Source organism: Hemiscyllium ocellatum, chromosome 21 (genome assembly GCF_020745735.1).
Source record: "Hemiscyllium ocellatum isolate sHemOce1 chromosome 21, sHemOce1.pat.X.cur, whole genome shotgun sequence".
Classification (NCBI taxonomy): Eukaryota; Metazoa; Chordata; class Chondrichthyes; order Orectolobiformes; family Hemiscylliidae; genus Hemiscyllium; species Hemiscyllium ocellatum.
The window spans coordinates 49,831,620-49,849,622 of record NC_083421.1 but is presented as its reverse complement, the minus strand read 5'-3'; the positions used below and the strand labels follow the sequence as shown (position 1 = coordinate 49,849,622).

The window sequence follows — 18,003 nt, the reverse complement described above, 5'->3', positions numbered from 1 at the left end:
AGATGCTACTGGAGGTGCACATGTTGAACTGTCTTTTTTTAAAAAGTGCATCCTAATTTCCATGAGCTGTAGACGTTTGCAACTGTTTCACATAATGTTTTTGCCAGATTATTCCTCCAATTAGTACGCAGTAAACCCAGATATAAATATAGCTTTTGCCCATCCACAGGCTTGCATCTTTGCCTTTGGCATAACAGCATTGTAAATCATCATATCAATTTTAAACCTGAGCAGCGACCTGAGTAATTGGATGTTTCCCACCTGGAATAACTCAGACTTCATCAGTTTATAATCTTACGACAGGGATATTGACTCAGTGCTGGTAGAAAATGAACAGCTTGCTTCCCAAGTGATTTTGCTAAATATCTACAGTGTTTACACATAGAGGCCCAGTTAGAATGCTGCCCACTGGTGAAAGTGGAAAGTCAGTGTATTCCCCTATTCCCATTTTAATTGCAATATTCCTGCTTTTGAGGAAGTGTCTGCCATCTCATCATTCCCACTGGATTGGTTCAGGAGTCCTTTCCACTTGAGGCTCAACATTTGCCGTGTCCAAGCCTCAAGCTAATGCCATCGTGGGCACTGCCTGCACACCCTTCCCTGCCCAAGTTACAATCTGCTGTTTGGATGTTTTCCATTCACAAAGTTTTTCTTTTGTTTTGCTGTGGGACTAAAATAAAGCAATTTGATCACATTAAATGGATTTAGTAGATTGCATTTTGCTTCCATCATTTTTTACCGCTCCCTGTTAAATTGAACTTTTTTTATGGTAGCGATGGACTTGAGAATTCTTCAAAATTGTAATTCGCTCTCCAGCCTGAATGGATAAACTAATGTGGACATTATCTGGGCACTTGTTTTTATAGTTCTCTTCATATTGCACTCCAAGTTATAAAATTAGCTAAATTGCAGGTAATCATCATTTCTACCAGTCAACAAAGCTTTCAACTGAAGGACAGGGTCACAGATATAAAGATCCATTTACAGGCAATTAGATTAGATTAGTGTAGAAACAAGCCCTTCTGCCTAACAAGTCCGCACCGACCCTCCAGAGAATAACCCACCCAGACCCATTTCCCTCTGACTAATGCACCTAACACTATGGGTAATTTAGCCTGGTCAATTCACCTGGCCGGCACATCTTTGTGATGTGGGAGGAAACCAGGGCAAACCCATGCAGACACGGGGAGAATGTGCAAACTCCACACAGACAGACAGCTTAGGCTGGAATTGAACCTGGGTCCCTAGTGCTGTGAGGCAGTAGTACTAACCACTGAGCCACTATGCCAGAGTAATTGGCAGTAATCTATTCGGAGTAATCTATTGAGATTGAACTGACAAGCTGACTATTTTGCTTGACAAATATTATCCTCAAATAAATGACTATACAGAGAAACTGCCTGACAGTTGGCTGCAGTTTTGTGGCTGTTAGACAATGACATAGGAATAAGCAAAGTTTGACCAGAAAGAGCAGGTGGACAAGTTTGAAATGCTTCTTTTCTTGTTTGTTCAAGGTTTAATCAGACCATTCCACGACTAAACCCACCACCACCTGTCATGAGGAAGCGTTCAGCTAGGTCGTTGCTGCTGTCTACTGAGACAACCTCATCATGCATCAAGCAAGTGATTGGGAACAGCCTTTTGCAGTCTTTGGACACATCAAGTTTTACAGATGTTTCCTCCTGTACTTTTGCACCATCTGACTTTGAATCGGAAGTTGGATTGTCTGTAGAGGAGCGAACAGCCCAGTTTCCAGCTGCAGCCCTTCGTTCAGGAGCCACAGCTCCCACTTTAATTCTCAGCAAAGAGTCAAATGAGCAAAACAGAACTCTGAACACCACAACTGGAAGTTGTGAGAACCAGCCTCAGACAATGATGCCTCTTGTAGATTTCATACTCAGCAGCCGTGCCAGCTACTATGATGGTCTGGAGCTGGCTGAAACCAGTGCACCTTTCTCCCCACCCTTTTCCCCATCAATCAATGAGACCTGCCTGCACATCAGCTTCTCAGATGATGAGCTATTGGACAATGATGCTGAAGATTCAAGAGAACATCAAAAAGCTTCAATAGAAGACACGGAGGATCAAAACTTAAATCATCTCACATCGGACTAAAGCTCTTCTTTGTTGTTACAGGAACATCAAATGACCTTCATCTTCAGTGATCTCAAATTATACTCATGTGCATTTCAAGATCAGTAGACTTCAACTGATAACAGGAGTTGACAGGTCTTGTTAACAATACCTTACATAATTACTAGTTTTCTGAAGGTGTTTTCTCCAGTAGAAGATCTGGAGTTCGAACACTAAATTCAAGATTGTCAACAATCAAGGGTGAATTCCAACCATTATTCAATTCTGAATTGGTTTGGGCCCCATTTCTAGAATTCTAGACCATGAAAATTCCTAAACTATGAAGAAATGTGTCTCAGACAGCGTCCATTTTCTAGGGATGTAATAATAACAAAATGCAGGCGAAAAAGTCTCATATTCAATATTGCTGAATGAGAGGTAGCTGTCCACAAACATTCCTGTTTCTATGCAGTATAAATCCCACAAATGTTCAACTTGTAGGTGTCACTTGTACACTGTGCAAGGAAAAAGAAATAAAGATTTCTTGAAAGAGGTTATTTCTCTCCTCACTCTCTAATAGTGAGCTCTCTCCGATATACTGTCTAACAATTTGGTGACCTCCTCATTGTCATTGAGCATTCAAGACCCCTCAGCAGCTCAGAGGAAAAGGTGCTGGCCACTCACAGATTCTTTTTATGCTCCCAAAGATGTAAAGGTACAGCACATTGAAGTCAACAGGCTACAGGTAAAAATTATTTGAGGGGCACATTACCCCATTGCTCAGGCCGGCGTCACATTCTAAGACATTTTCACTTACACCGTGTGGTTTATGAAATTATCAAACATAATTTGTAGTCTTGCACTGCCATTTACTGAAAGGCTGACTGAGAAAGCAATTTGTACATACACTTTTACATTGAGTCAGTTTTACACTGTATATACTGACGTTGAACACGTATTGCATGTGTTAATTCACAGATTCCCTACATGGTGGAAGCAGGCCATTTGGCCCAGCGAGTCCACACTGATCCTCCGAAGAGCATCTAACCCCCTACCCATACCTATCCCCATAATCCTGCATTTCCAATTACTAATCCACCTTGCCTGCATATCTCCAGACACTATGGACAATTTGGCATGGCCAATCCACCTAACCTGTACATCTTTGGACTTTTGGAGGAAACTCGAGCACCTGGTGGAAACTCACGTAGACACAGAAAGAAAGTGCAAACTCCACACAGACTGTTGCCCAAGGGTGGAATTGAACCCAGGTCCCTGGCACTGTGAGGTAGCAATGTTAACTACTGAGCCCTAACATCATCCCTTACTACCTTACAATTCTTACTATCTATCAGAAGTAAAACTTTCTAATGTCCCACATTGTGAAATGGATCAAATAGCAAATGATGGCATCACTTTTGAGCTGCTTACCTTCTTCCGCGTCTCAGGGACATCTTCAACAATTGCTGCCAGTCCGCTTATCCCATTAGATTTCTTATATCTTGCTTTAAGTCTATGTGAATCTTCCCTCCAGCATTTTGAAGCTGAGAATAGGTGGCCTAGAAAGGGAGAGTAAAGCTCAGGTTGGACTTTGCGATATGTCTTCTACAATCAAAAGCAGCATGTTTCAGAGCAGGGAAAGAATTGAGTGGGAAGACTGGGGCTGCAAATACTATGGGCTGATTTTAATTAATTCAAAACCCTTCCAGTTGGACAGAATGAAAATCAGACCTGACATCTGAAAGTCACCAGACATCTGAAACAGCTATGTCCTTGCTTACTTTCCATTGACATCGTTCTCCGTTTTGCAAAAGCAGCTTCACGGATGCAACTTTTCTCACCTCGCTCCAGTTCGTCTGTTTCTTACAATTTGCTTTACAAAATTCCTAGGACATTTTATAAAACTAAAGGTGCTATAAGTGCAGGCTGTTGTGGAGGTGGTGCAAAGTGTAGGTGGAAAAGCCCACACATGAATCCTTTCAGGCCGCTCCCCAACGGGTAAGCAGACAGGAACAGATTGTCACCGCCCCAGAAACTACCTGAATTGTAAAGTGAACAAAAATTGTTGCAAAATGGAGGACTGGAACATATGATTTTTCTTGACAGTTGGAATACCTCCTTTGAAGTATTTTCTTTTATTGGTCTCCCTATGCCACACTCCCTCTATAGCTGATGAAACAACTCACAGGATCCGAAACATTAACTCTGCTTTCTCTCTACTGAGGCTGCTGGGCCTGCTGAGCTCCTCCAGCAATTTCTATTTTTGTTCCCTATTGAACAGGGCTGCTGTGTAACCCTGGTTCTACAAGCCTGCTGTGGGGCACTGTCCTTGCAGTTGACACTCGACCCTTGGTGCCTGACTGCAGTTGTCATCTGCCCCTCCTCCTGACCAAGCTCAATCTTTGTTGTGTGAATGTGGTAATTATTTCTCTTGATCTGATCTTTATTTGAATTGCTGATAGCAATATGAAAGAGGTGGAAATAATCCTTTCTGATGACCAGCAGCTGCATGCCACATTATTTAAATAGTTCAAAGCAGAGATAAAGGTTTAAGCCCTTGATTTGGAGGCAGCCGTTTGAAGTTTTCCACAGGTTTGAATCCCAATCATCCAAACGCAGTGAGCTCTGCTGCTGATGGCAGAAGTGTTCCCAGCAAAGCTATCTCATACAGGCAGGCGTGAGCACAGTACTGTAATCTTGTTTGGCTGCATATGGTCGAACAGGTTGAAGCAGCCCTGCTGGGAACTGATTTGAGCAAAATCATTCCAAACTGTGTCCCTACAGAAAGATCGCCTAAAGATAGTTTTCTTTAACCAAAATATGATTGATAAAAATAGACTGGAGCTGGCATTGGAGATTTGTGGCCAGGATAAGCAGGCAATGTTGTATTTTATATAGTGCACATAATTAAAAGTTATTTTTTTTATTTTTAAGCAGACTTTTTAACAGGCTAGAAAAATATGGTCTTGGTTGATTCAATACGCCCTGTTACATTGACGTAGATTACTTGTGGCTTGTTTTGACTGAAGTTACCAACAGTTGCATCTCATTGGAGATGGATGCATGGGCTGAAACTCACTAAAGGTTTACTAACTTAGTACAGCTTGGAGTGTTTGCTGGACCAAGCACCATTTGGGTCAATTTTAATGTTCTGCGATGGTGCAAAATAGATGACAGTTGATGAAAATAAAATTGAGGAGAAATGCTAAACATGCTGCCAACTTTTTAACATTTGTTTTAAAATATTGCACAAAGTCACAACTATTGTGGCTTATGGAGGCTAGTAGGCCTGTAGCATGGGTTATTTCAAATTAGCCTCTCGGTCCCTTTCCATGTACTTACTAAAAACTTTCCATTCCTAATTAGTAGTCTACACCTTTTGACTTAAAGTGGTTTAATTTACATTCCTCCATTTCTTTTATTTCATATTCTATTTTTACATTAAATTAGATTTATTTTAAAGAAAAAAATGGCTTTAAATTGCAACGGGGTAGACTTTGATTCATCCAAAGTATCTGATCCCCATTTCAATATTAATGTTGCTTTTACTCTAGCAGCTAGGTTCTCTCAGTGGGACCTATATCAGTTGAGCATGACATATTATCTTGACAATCCTGCTTGCCATGAAGCCAGACATTGTTCACAGCTTTCAATTTCAGTCAGTCAACAGAAAATAAAGAGGTTGAAATGCTGAAACACACATCAATGATTGGAAAAAAGGAGTCTGTACTTGTTATGGCCACAACAAAGAAGCAGACTCAGTGCCAGGTTTACCATTGCAGTATTCCCCCATTAGGTTTCTGCTCATTCCTCATGTGGTCTGTTCAACTGTCCTGTGTTAGGCACCAGCTGTTATCAGATGGCTGTTTCGCTCAGTGCTCTATTAGGAAACATATATGGAGATTAGAATATTCAAATTGGCAATTCCTGCTCCAGAAAGGCTTTGGACTTTGAGCCAGTTGAAGTGAGAATTTCTGTAAGTGGAATTTGCTGACTGCAGGGAAAAAGTGTATTAAGGACTTCAAATTACTGTTTCTTAAAAAGTAGGACCTAGGTTTTTGACATGTCTAATGTTTTCAGATTTGAAGTAAGGAAATAGCTATTATAATATTGATTGGAGTATTGGGTATAGTTGAATTGGTAGGTGTGTGTTCTGATGTATTCATAATAAATGTTCAATTTTATTGATTCTGATGAAACTTAATTCATTTGTAAATGGAAAGCATTTACCAAGGCCTAACAGTGTAGAATCTTGGTCATTTGCCATCTTTTTCACTGGTTTGAATTGTTCTACTGATTCAGCATTCCCTGAATAAAACGCTTAATAATTCTATTATTCTTGTAATTATACTTTTTCCCCAAGTTTGTCACTTCCACTTATGCCTTAATTATGTATGTATGTATGGCCCAATCTTCATCTTATTTTTTGCTTTGTTCTGTGACAATTCTTCAACTTCATAGCATGATCGACCTGACCTCTTACCTGTGTTGTTGTGATAGAAGGTGCCAAATTCAAACTAACAGCTGAATGAAGAAAATCAACACTCTGAAACCTGCTAAATCTTGACAGACAACCTTCCTAGAGGTACAGTACATAGCCATCACCATCCCTTCACCACTGCCAAAATAATTGGCCATTCAAGCTTAGCTCGAGGTACGACCAGGATTGTCTTTTTAATGGAATGTAGTCTGGTAGCAAATGTGGCAGAGTTCAGTAAACTGTTGTGACAATTGCAACAAAAAAATTGCTGCTTTCAACATTCTGCACAGGGAAAGGTGCTGCTGAAAACGCTGAGAATTTATTATTTTGAGACTGCCTCTTTCAAAAGGGCGAGGCAGTGTGGGGAATGAAAGTTGACGATGTGATTTTATTGTGAAGACACAGTGCATGCTCACGAATCACCCCATATGTGTTGGTGAATACAAAACAGAGAATTAGAGAATTGCCAGAAATAAATAATAAATTGCTTTCTGGAAAATATATCTGATGTACATTGCTGATATTTTGTCCAGTTGATATTCTGGCAGCTTGGTGTAGATACTGGCCAAACACATTTGAGGATACGCTGTTATTTCAAATACTTTGTATTTTTACTTTGTAAATGCAATTATTGTGCAAACATGATCATAGTGATTTAGATGAAAAATGTGAATTTTCAAAAATAAATATTATAACATTTTGGATGGTGTTTCCTCCCTATCACCCTGAACAAGCCAGTGCTACCACTGATACCAAACTGGAAATGTATAGTTTGTATTGCACCTTGCTGCTGTAAAATTCATTTGATGAAATTAAAGCTTGATAAAGTTTGTAAAGCTGTGCAATAATTTCATAATGTACACTATCATTTCTAATCTGTAAGTATTGTGTGACAAAATATCAATGGAACAGTTAATTCTAATTCCCTGTTTACTGTGTGTCAAATGTGGTTCGGTTTATAATGTCTTTGCTATTGAGATATTAGTCTCTGGATTCAAATCACACTCTCAGGCTTGAGCACACAAGCCAAGGCTCAGTACAATAATTTAATCCTTTTGAATAAGATGTTAAACTAAAGTCGATCTTCCTGCTCTAGTGAATGTAAAAAAATCTGATATCACTGGTTTGAAGAACAACAGGTGAGTCATTCCTGGTGGATATTTATTCGTCAGTCAACGTCACAAAAGCAATGATCTGGTCATTATCACATCACTGTTTGTAGCTTGGCTGCCATGTTTCTTCCATTGCATAAATAATTACTCTTCAAAAGTACTTCAAATGTTTTGAGATGTCCAGTAGAAGTGTTATAGACATGCAACCCTTCTTTCTGTTGAATCAAAATCATTCTACTCACTAATTTCATCTGGTGGGTTCATTTGATTTATGGAAATAAGAGGCAATTTCTTTATTTACAAAAGACATTGCTTCTCGGAGAGAGTTAACAAGTTGTACTGGCCAGGTTGCACCAAACGTGCGTTTTAAATATCACTTTTGGCTACTTATTCATGTAATGATTCATTGGTTATGATACTGGAATGATGGGCCTGCAACCAACTGGGAGGGATAATTCCAATTCAAGGTAATGCAGTATCCTCTAGACTGGGGAACATTTCCAATAGGAACGCCCCAGTCTCCTGGCAAAATGGCAATGGAAGATTAGCAAATTGTCATAAATTGGCCATTTACTCTACTCAGTGTACATTGTTCCACATAGGAAATGGGGAACTATCCTACCCAAAGAGAAAGAAACAGTTCGGCAAGTCACCAGTATTTGTGGAGATCCCACTGAAGCTGGATAAATTGCTGTCTTGTTTTTGGACTGGGAATTATTATCGGAGCCGAGTTACAGGGAGCTTAAAGGAGTTGCTAACCATTCTAGACATTCGAAATGTGATTTGTTGCTGATGCTTTTTGCCAAGAATGGAATTTCTAAACACTAACCAATTCATACAAAAAACTGAAGGAGCCCAGAGGATTTGAAGAAATGGATTATTTGGAATGCGTACTCATCTCCAGTTCTATGAGGCTCTTACTGCTGGCCGTTACCTAACTGTTGCCAATTAATTTCAAATACATTAATAACTGACCAGTCAGTGGAAAATCCGCAGTATAGCTATACTACACAATGAATGATCTGAATGGATTTTAAAAAATAGGAAAATCAATACAAGTGTAAGTCAAAGACTCGGAATTCTGTGGCCAGTAACTCATCTTCTGACCCTCAAAGCCTGTCTGTCATCCACAAGGCACAAGTCAAGAGTGTAATGGAATACTTCCCATTGCCTGGATGTGTGCAGCTCTAACAACAGTCAAGAATTAAAAATCATGCACCAGGTTATAGTCCTTCAGGTTTAATTGGTAGCACTAGCTTTCGGAGTGACGCTCCTTCATCAGGTGGTTGTCAACTCTGAAAGCTAGTGCTTCCAATTAAACCTGTTGGACTATAACCTGGTGTTGTGTGATTTTTTACTTTGTACACCCCAGTTCAACACCGGCATCTCCAAATCATAACAGTCAAGAGATTCAACACCATTTAGGATGAAGCAGCCTGTTAACTTGATTGACATCCTATCCATCACTTTTAATATTTTTTCTTTCCACCAGAGACACACAGAGACAGCAGTATGTACCATGTACAAGATGCACAAACACACACACACAGACACAGACACATTCACACACAGGCAAACACACACAGGCAAACTCACACAGAGACACACACAGAGACACAGATTCACTCACAGACACACACCGACACAGACACACACTCATTACAGAGATATACACTCACACAAAGACACACACACTCACAGAGACACACACACTCATTGCAGAGATACATACACACAAAGACACACACTGACACAGAGACACACACACTCATTACAGAGATACACATTCGCACAGAGACACACACAGACACAGACACACTCATTTGCCCCTTTCACAGTATCTTCCAAACCCGTATCACCTAATAGGAAAAGGCAGTTAGGTGCATGACGATACCACTCCCTAATAGCATTGTGGGTCTGCCCACATTAAAAGGCTTACAGGGATCAAGAAGGCACAATGGCAATTGGAGCTGGGCAATAATTACTGGCGCAGCTAGCCATACCCACATCTAATGAATGAATTTAAAAAAATAATTCCCAACTCCATATATGGTAGATTTGATGCATTAGAGAACAGAAAATTTGATTCCTCTGATTCATTCTTATAAGCTGTATCTTTATATTTTTAAATAGCATTGGAAATTAATAGTTATCAAATAATTCACATAATTTGTATTTACCTGTCCACTGTGTGGTATAAACAGAATATGTAATAAAAACCATGAAATCTAATTTACAATCCATTATTGTTAACCATAATTCATTCTCAATTTAATTTCCTGTCAGCGATCAGGAATGTAATGTAATTATCGTTAATGCTTCCTCATGTTTTTTGTTTCTCTTTATTAATTATTACATCATTAACAATTTAAAATATATTTTTCATGGAAAAGGACCGACCTATATTTATATAGTGCTTTACTGGGACTCTCATAATGGTTTCCTATGTAATGGGTTACCAAGCCCCCAAGATCATTAACTGTGCAGATTGGAAACCACTCAATGCATGAGTGACCACTGAATGCATTTCATTCACTAATTCTCTCTCTGCAATTCAAGCTAGATTTGACAGCTATTTCCTTTGCAGACTGCTCCACTTAACTCAGGTCATTCAATGATTCCCACTTTGCCTTTTTATTTAAGTTGGGTTTTTGTTTCACTGAATTTCAATGATTTAGAGCAACTGATGACTTTGGACTTGGGGGATAATGAACTATCCTTTTCTCATGACAAGATAAAGCTGCCAGTCACTGAGAACTGTCACCAATGGCAGAGGAGAGTTCGATTGGTATTACTTTAGCCATGACAGCATTGTTGACTCAGCAACTGCAAATAAAACCCACCCCTCATTTAACCATGAGTGTTGACTTCAGAAGTTCATGTTCTGAGCAACCAACTGCTTGGCAGAGGATTCTAATTTCAAAATAATTTTGCCCCACTGTGCACCCCCAAGTGTACGAATATTTAATATTACTTTTGCAGGCTGTTGATATTGGCTTACACAAAGCCATCTAACTCTATCAATTGGTCAGGACCATTCTGTACCTTTTTGTCATGCATTACATAACAGTTCTTTTCTGGACGTTTTGGTGGATTGTTTAACACCACATGAGCCTCTCAGCTGTTCTGTTTCACACCCAAATGCTTTGCCTAGTAACTGGGAGGAAAACCTTCCCTGAGCAGAAGCTTGTCTTGTTTCTCACACAGTTAACTTGCATAATTTTTCAGATCATGACATAACAGGGTACAGACTGTTTTGCAAATCCCAAACGACTTGTAGACATTGACACTTGAGGGATATGCCCAGACTCCAGTTTGTACTTAGATGACAAGATTAGAAACAGTTCCTGCTGTTTCTTGTGTTCATGACTCAAAGCATCCCAAAGCACTTTCCCAGCTAATTAAATGCTTTTGCAGTGTGGTTATACCTTAGGAAATGAGGTAATGAATTTATACACTGTTAGTTCCCACAATCCACAGTGTAATAATGATCAGACAATCTGTTTTCATGAGATATGTGCTTTGAAAAAAATACATGCTATCTTTTATCCTGCCTGACAAGCGAGTCAAAATGAGAAAGCGATGGGCAAATCAGGACAGGACTTATACACTTAATGGTAGGGTCCTGGGGAGTGTTGCTGAACAAAGAGACCTTAGTTCATAGTTTCTTAAAGGTGGAGATACAGGTAGACTGGGTGGTGAAGTAGATGTTTGCTATTGATCAATCGAGTATAGGAGTTGTGATATCATGTTGTGGCTGTACGGAACATTGGTAAGGCCACTTTTGGAATACTACATTCAATGCTGATCTCCCTGCTAAAGGAAAAATGTTGTATAACTTGAAAGGGTGCAGAAAAGATTTAGAAGTTGCTGGGTTTGGAAGGTTTGAACTATAGAGAGAGGCTGAATAGCCTGGGGCTATTTTCCCTGTTACGTCAGAGGCTGAGGGGTGACCTTACAGAGGTTTATAAAATCATGAGGGGCATGGATAGGATAAATAGTCACGATGTTTTTCTCATGGTAGGAGCGTTCAAAACTAGAAGGCATAGGTTTAGGATGAAAGGGGAAAGATTTAAAAGGGACCTAAGGAGCAATGTTTTCAAGCAGAGGGTGGTGTGTGCATAGAATGAGCTGCCAGAGGAGGTGGTGGAGTAAAAAGTGAGGTCTGCAGATGCTGGAGATCAGAGCTGAAAATGTGTTGCTGGTTTAAGCACAGCAGGTTAGGCAGCATCCAAGGAACAGGAAATTCGACGTTTTGGGCACAAGCCCTTCATCAGCCCATTCCTGGCCCGAAACGTCAAATTTCCTGTTCCTTGGATGCTGCCTAACCTGCTGTGCTTTAACCAGCAACACATTTTCAGAGGAAGTGGTGGAGGCTAGTACAATTACAGCATTTAAAAGGCATCTGGATGGGTATATGAATAGGAAGGGTTTAGAGGGATATGGGGCAAATATTGGCAAATGGGCCCTCATTAATTTAGGATATCTGGATGGCATGGACGGGTTGGAGAAAAGTGTCTGTTTCTGGGCTGTAGACCTCTATGACTTCATGATGTCATTGTTATTGGAATTGATCAGCTTCTTGTTTGAGAGGCTTGAGTATGATGATGGTGAGTTCACAGAAAGGAGGGTAAAAACACCCTTTCCTGTTGTTTCTTGGCTCACATCTTCAGCCTGTGCATCATGGGCACATGGTTTTGCATCATGTCCTTAGATTTATTATTAATGTTATAATCATAGATAAACAAGTTGATGGTAAACACCCATTTTTTAAAAAAGAAGTGCAAATTCTCGCCATGAAGTCTGGTGATATAGAAAACTTGGAATTTACCACAGTGGCCTTTGCTGTAACATCCACATTTACAATGAAAGAATTTGAGAAAGGCATAAAATATTCTCTTCAATAACTTAAAGGAATAGATGAAGTACTGACTTGCTGGATAAGAAATCAGTTGGCAATAGAAATCGCCCACCCCCCTCATCTTTCTTCTGACATCCTTTGCAAGGGGAAAGTCATCCAAACACCATCTGTTGTCAGCCTCTCTGAATTTGCTTCAAACATCTCCCTAATAGATTATCTCTGATCCAGGCCAAGAGTTTGTCATTTGGCAGATGGACTACAGTGAGGCCCAGGGAAAGGGAACTGGTGTTTTTAGAGATCAAGGTATCATACCTAAATGGGTCTAATAAGTAAATACAATGAGATCATGTCCTTGTACAGTTATCATAAGCTGACTGTATAGCTTCACTCAGCAGTGCGCTGTCTGTCATTGCAGCTGAGTAAGTGACATGGTCATGGATACATGGTTGTTGTTTGGCATAATATGTTCAGTAAAAAGTGAGGTCTGCAGATGCTGGAGATCACAGTTGAAAATGTGTTGCTGGTTAAAGCACAGCAGGTCAGGCAGCATCCAAGGAATAGGAAATTCGACATTTCGGGCATAAGCCCTTTCCTGATAAAGGGCTTATGCCCGAAACGTCGAATTTCCTATTCCTTGGATGCTGCCTGACCTGCTGTGCTTTAACCAGCAACACATAATATGTTCAGTAAACAAGTTGTCATCCTGTCTGACGGAGAGTTAATTATATCCAGTTAGGATATGCCATCCTTTTTTGACAGGACTTGACCGTTGCTCTTTACAATTTCATATGACCTAGGCTGGACACAAGAGAATAGTTATCTTTCCAGAAACCCATATATTTGTACGATATCTTAAACTCATATGTTTTGTCTGGTTCAGTTATGGATAAGTGTTTGTGTTGTCATTGATCATGCTCTTCTGAGTTTTGTTGCCTTCTTTCCAACAATGGCCATGTGTTTAGGTGCTGAAAGTGTAGAAGAGAAGAACTGTGTGGATCTGTCTTCCAAACATGAGAGTTGCCAGTGAGACTAAACCATTGCCTTGAAACATTGCAAGCAGATTTAGTATAGCTATCCAAAGACCTTGAGAAGTTGCTTTAGATGTTGATGATCATGGAGTTTTCTATACAAACAGAGCATTCCATGTGACTATCAGACTGGGGATGGCGAGGGGAGGAGGTATTGTGTTGAATGCTATATGCTAGAAGATAACCGTGAGTTCAAGTTCAAACTTTTTGTGAGAGCTTTATTTCAGTTAGATACTCTCCATAAAACCCATACTCCACACCATGTCTTTATGACTAATTCTCATCTAATTAAACTTCATTAAGTATATTCATCACTTGTTCCTCATGCCATTAGATCTCAGGTATTCCTTCAGACTATATGTAATGATAACAGGTTTCTCATCATCTTCTTAAATAAATCAATATGTAATAATAAACAAAATTAAATGTAAAAGATGATAACATAGAGGAAGTAGTGGAAGCTGGTATAAATGCAACATTTGAAAGGCATCAGGATAGGTATATGAATAGGAAGAGTTTAAAGGGATAGTGGTGGCAAATGGGACTAGATTAGGTTAGGATATCTAGTCGGCATGGACAAGTTGGACTGAAGGGTCTGTTTCTGTGAAGTACATCTCTATGACTCCGTGTTGTATTCCAGTTTCTTTACCTTTGTGCATTTGTTCCCAAGCATTGTTACTCTAGTATGTCCAATAGTTTCTTAGAACTTGCAAAATAATCAGCTGACTGCTGCTACCCACCCTATCAATTTAGAGAGGAGGCAATAGCCTAGCAGTATTATCACTGCACTGTTAATCCAGAGACCCAGATAATGTTCTGTGGACTTGAGTTTGAATTCCACCATAGCCAATGGCATCATTTGAATTCAGTAAATATCTGGAATAATGAGTCGATTGTCAGAAAAATCCACTTAATTCACTAGTGTCCTTTAGGGAAGGAAACTACCATCCTTACCCCCTCTGGCCTACATGTGACTGCAGACCTGTGAGACTGTTAACTCTTAACTGCCCTCTGGGCAATTAGGGATGGGCAATAAGTGCTTGCCTAGCCAGCGATGCCCTCCAATGAATGAAAGAAATCTCCATCCTCTGATATCTGGCAATAATATAAATCCTCAGGCTTTTTTCATTCACATAATTTGTTTGATGGAAGCTATCCCATAATAACCTATTACCTCTGTAACACTCAATAGGTTTTGCTGCTGGATCGCTTTTTAGAATTTCTGTCAGTGTCTTCTTAAGAAAATCACCAAATATGCCACTTCACCAAGAGAGTTTCTGTCGCTACGGTATTTTTGACTTCTAAACTGTTTAGTTTCTCAAGCTAAAGGGCAATATTTACCTCCCTTCCCCACAGGAAAACTACATAGCCTCCTGCACCTGAGAACCCATCACAAAGTTTTGTATACAACAAGTTTCATATTCTTGACATCTCTCAATAAGATTGGCCAATGGACCAAAGAATGACAGATGGAGTTTAATTTAGATAAATGTGAGGTGTTGTATTTTGGAAAAGCAAATCATAGCAGGATTGATCAACTTAATGGTAAGGTTCTGGAGAGTGTTGCTGAACAAAGAGACCTAAGGGTGCAGGTGCATGGTTCCTTGAAAGTGGAGTTACAGGTAGACAGGATGGTGAAGAAGGTAAAAACAATGACTGCAGATGCTGGAAACCAGATTCTGGATTAGTGGTGCTGGAAGAGCACAGCAGTTCAGTTTCGCTGCTCCTTGGATGTTGCCTGAACTGCTGTGCTGTTCCAGCACCACCACTCCAGGATGGTGAAGAAGTCAATTGGCACCCTTGCCCTTCACTGGTCAGAATGTTGAGTATAGGAGTTGGGACACCATGTTGCAGCCATACAGAACATCAGTGAGGCCAGTTTTAGAATGCTGTGGACAATTCTTGTCTCCCTGCCAAAGAAAGATATATTAAATTAGAGAGGGTTCAGAAAAGATTTACTAGGTTGGGGCCAGGAATGGAGGGTTTGAGTTATAAGGAGAGGTTGGTTAAACTGGTGGTTAAGGGGTCAATAAATCATAACAGGCACAGACAAGGTGAATAGCAAGGTTTTTTTTTCCCTAGAGTGAGGGACTTCAAAACTAGGGGGCATATTTTTAAGGAGAAAGATTTTAAAGGGACCTAAGGGACAATTTTTTCACGCAGAGGGTAATTCATATGTGAGAGCAAATGATAGGTGTAGATACACTTACAACATATAAAAGCCATTTGGATAGGTACACAAATACGGATGGTTTCAAGGGATATGTGCCAAATGCAGGAAAGTGGGACTAGTTTAGTTCGGGGAACATGGTCGGCATAGATGAGTTGGACTGAAGGATCTGTTTCCATGCTGTAGTACTCTATGGTCTTCTAGCTTGTTCATGGCTTGTTCACTGAGACTTCCTGATCACATGGACCTTGTTCCCAAAGGTATTCCTGGTTTATAAGGTACATACGTTTGTAGAAATACTGAGGTAGAAATAGACAGCCTTAGTAAGAGTGCTTGGCTTTCCATTCTCTACCCCAGCTCCTTTACTGGGGAAATTACATTGTCAGAATAGTCTTGAAAAAGGATAGAAGGGAAAGATCCACCCTATTGTCAGATTTAAAGAAGGATAATGCCGGTTAATGATTAAGTGGTGCACAGTAGTTAAAAACTGATGACAGTCATGTGTTATACTTAAATCTGTTGTCAACAATTCCTTTAATTATTGACATCTCGATATCTGTGATATGAGATTTCAGTGAAACATATAGGGAAACATATTCAGAAGACCATTTTCCTGTGCAGAGTAAACATTTGTTGCATGTTTAAAAATCAATCCGAAGCATGAATTTTTAAGTTGACTAAAAATTAATGGCATTTCACTAAATGTCTATCCGAATAAGTTAATTTGTATCTAACAAAAAATAACCTACAATATCTCAAGGATATTTGAGTCCTTTGTGTCCAAATGTTGAGCGAGGAACCTTAAACCTATGGGCATTGGCAACATGAGATGTAAATAAAAACTCTGGCGTCTTGGATTGAATTTTGTCTGATGCCAATGAAGCCAAATGCATTCAATTCTCCCATCAGAATGAAAAATGTCAATGTGCAAGTGTCTATTCTTACCTTCCAACTGTCTCTGATCCTTTGTCATTTTCAGTCTATATCTTTTAAAAAAAAGCTTTTATTTAAAATTTGAACACTAAAGGTGTTCATTGAGCCCGTCAAAAAGAATTAATGAGAGCTTGAATAGGAAGGAAAATCCTACATGATGGGGTGACACATTGTGCAGACATTGTGAAATGTTGTTTGGTGATTAATGCAGTGTGCTGAAGAACATCATTCAAATGACAATAACGGTTCTACCTTTACCCTACAACAAGGTTGCACCATATTACAATACCAAGCAGAGGACTGTGCCTGACATTTTATGTGTGTTCAAACAAAGCATTACAACCCACTTTACTATAAATGCACAATTCTTACACTGTTTATGATACAGCAGAATCTCCAAGGTATGACGCTGTGTAGTGTTTTCTGAATCCTTAACACTTCTAAAATTCTTTGCATTTAAAAATGTTAACAGCGAATGTTTCTACTTGTTGTTGCAGCTGACTTTTATTTGTGCAATTCTTGAACAGTTTTACACAAAACTGTTAAATCAACCAAAATTAATATTGATTATACGCTCCATATTGCATGTAGGTTTCAAGGTTCATTATAAATGAATTAAACTCTTCTAACATTGGGTGAGATGCTTCACCTGCCTGTAAATCCTAATGTTTCACAATTTAAAGAGCTGTAGCAAATCCTTCTGGTTCCTTTTCTTCCTTCAAACAATCTCACCTTTTAAAAACTTCACCTGTGGGATGTGGGGCATCATTGGCTGGGCCAGTATTTATTGCCCGTCCCTAGTTGCCCTTGAGAAGGTGGTGGAGAGCTGATTTCTTGAACTACTGCAATTCATGTGCTGTAGGTTGACCCTTAGGGAGGGAGTTCTAATACATTTTATCCAGCAACAGTAAAGGAACCGTGATATATTTCTAAGTTAGGATGTGAGTGGCCTGAAGGGGTACTTGTGGGTGGTGGCGTTCCCATTTATCAGCTGCCCTTGTCCTTATAGATGGAATTGGCCAAGGGTTTAAAAGGTGTTGTCTAAGAATCTTTGGCAAATTTCTGAAGTACATGTTGTAGATAGTATACAGCACTGTTAGTGAGTGTTGGTAGTGAGGGAGTGGATGGCTGCGGATGTGGTGTCAATCAAGCAGGTTGCTTTGTTCTGGGTGGTGTCAAGCTTCTTGAGTGCTATTGGAATTGTGCCCATCCAGGCAAGTAGAGATTATTCCAAAATACTCGTGCCTTGCGCCTTTTACATGGTGGACAGGCTTTCGGGAATTAGGATTTTGCTGCAGTATTCCAAGCCTCTGACCTGCCCTTGTAGCCACAGTATTTATTTGGTG

At 39.7% G+C, this 18,003-nt stretch overlaps 1 protein-coding gene across 4 annotated transcripts in view; it reads left to right on the top strand.

Moving 5' to 3' along the window:
* The window catches only part of si:dkey-34e4.1 (carboxyl-terminal PDZ ligand of neuronal nitric oxide synthase protein), a 130,820-nt gene extending 123,452 nt beyond the window's left edge, over nt 1-7,368 (top strand). For 3 of the 4 annotated variants that reach the window (XM_060841444.1, XM_060841445.1, XM_060841446.1), the window contains one exon: nt 1,515-2,141. In XM_060841444.1, coding sequence (XP_060697427.1) covers nt 1,515-2,115 — 601 coding nt within the window. In that variant the 3' untranslated portion in view covers nt 2,116-2,141. Of the gene's footprint in view, nt 1-1,514; nt 2,142-6,573 lie in introns of those variants that run through there. The other variant, XM_060841447.1, reaches the window with a different exon arrangement.
* The last annotated feature ends 10,635 nt before the right edge of the window (nt 7,369-18,003 follow it).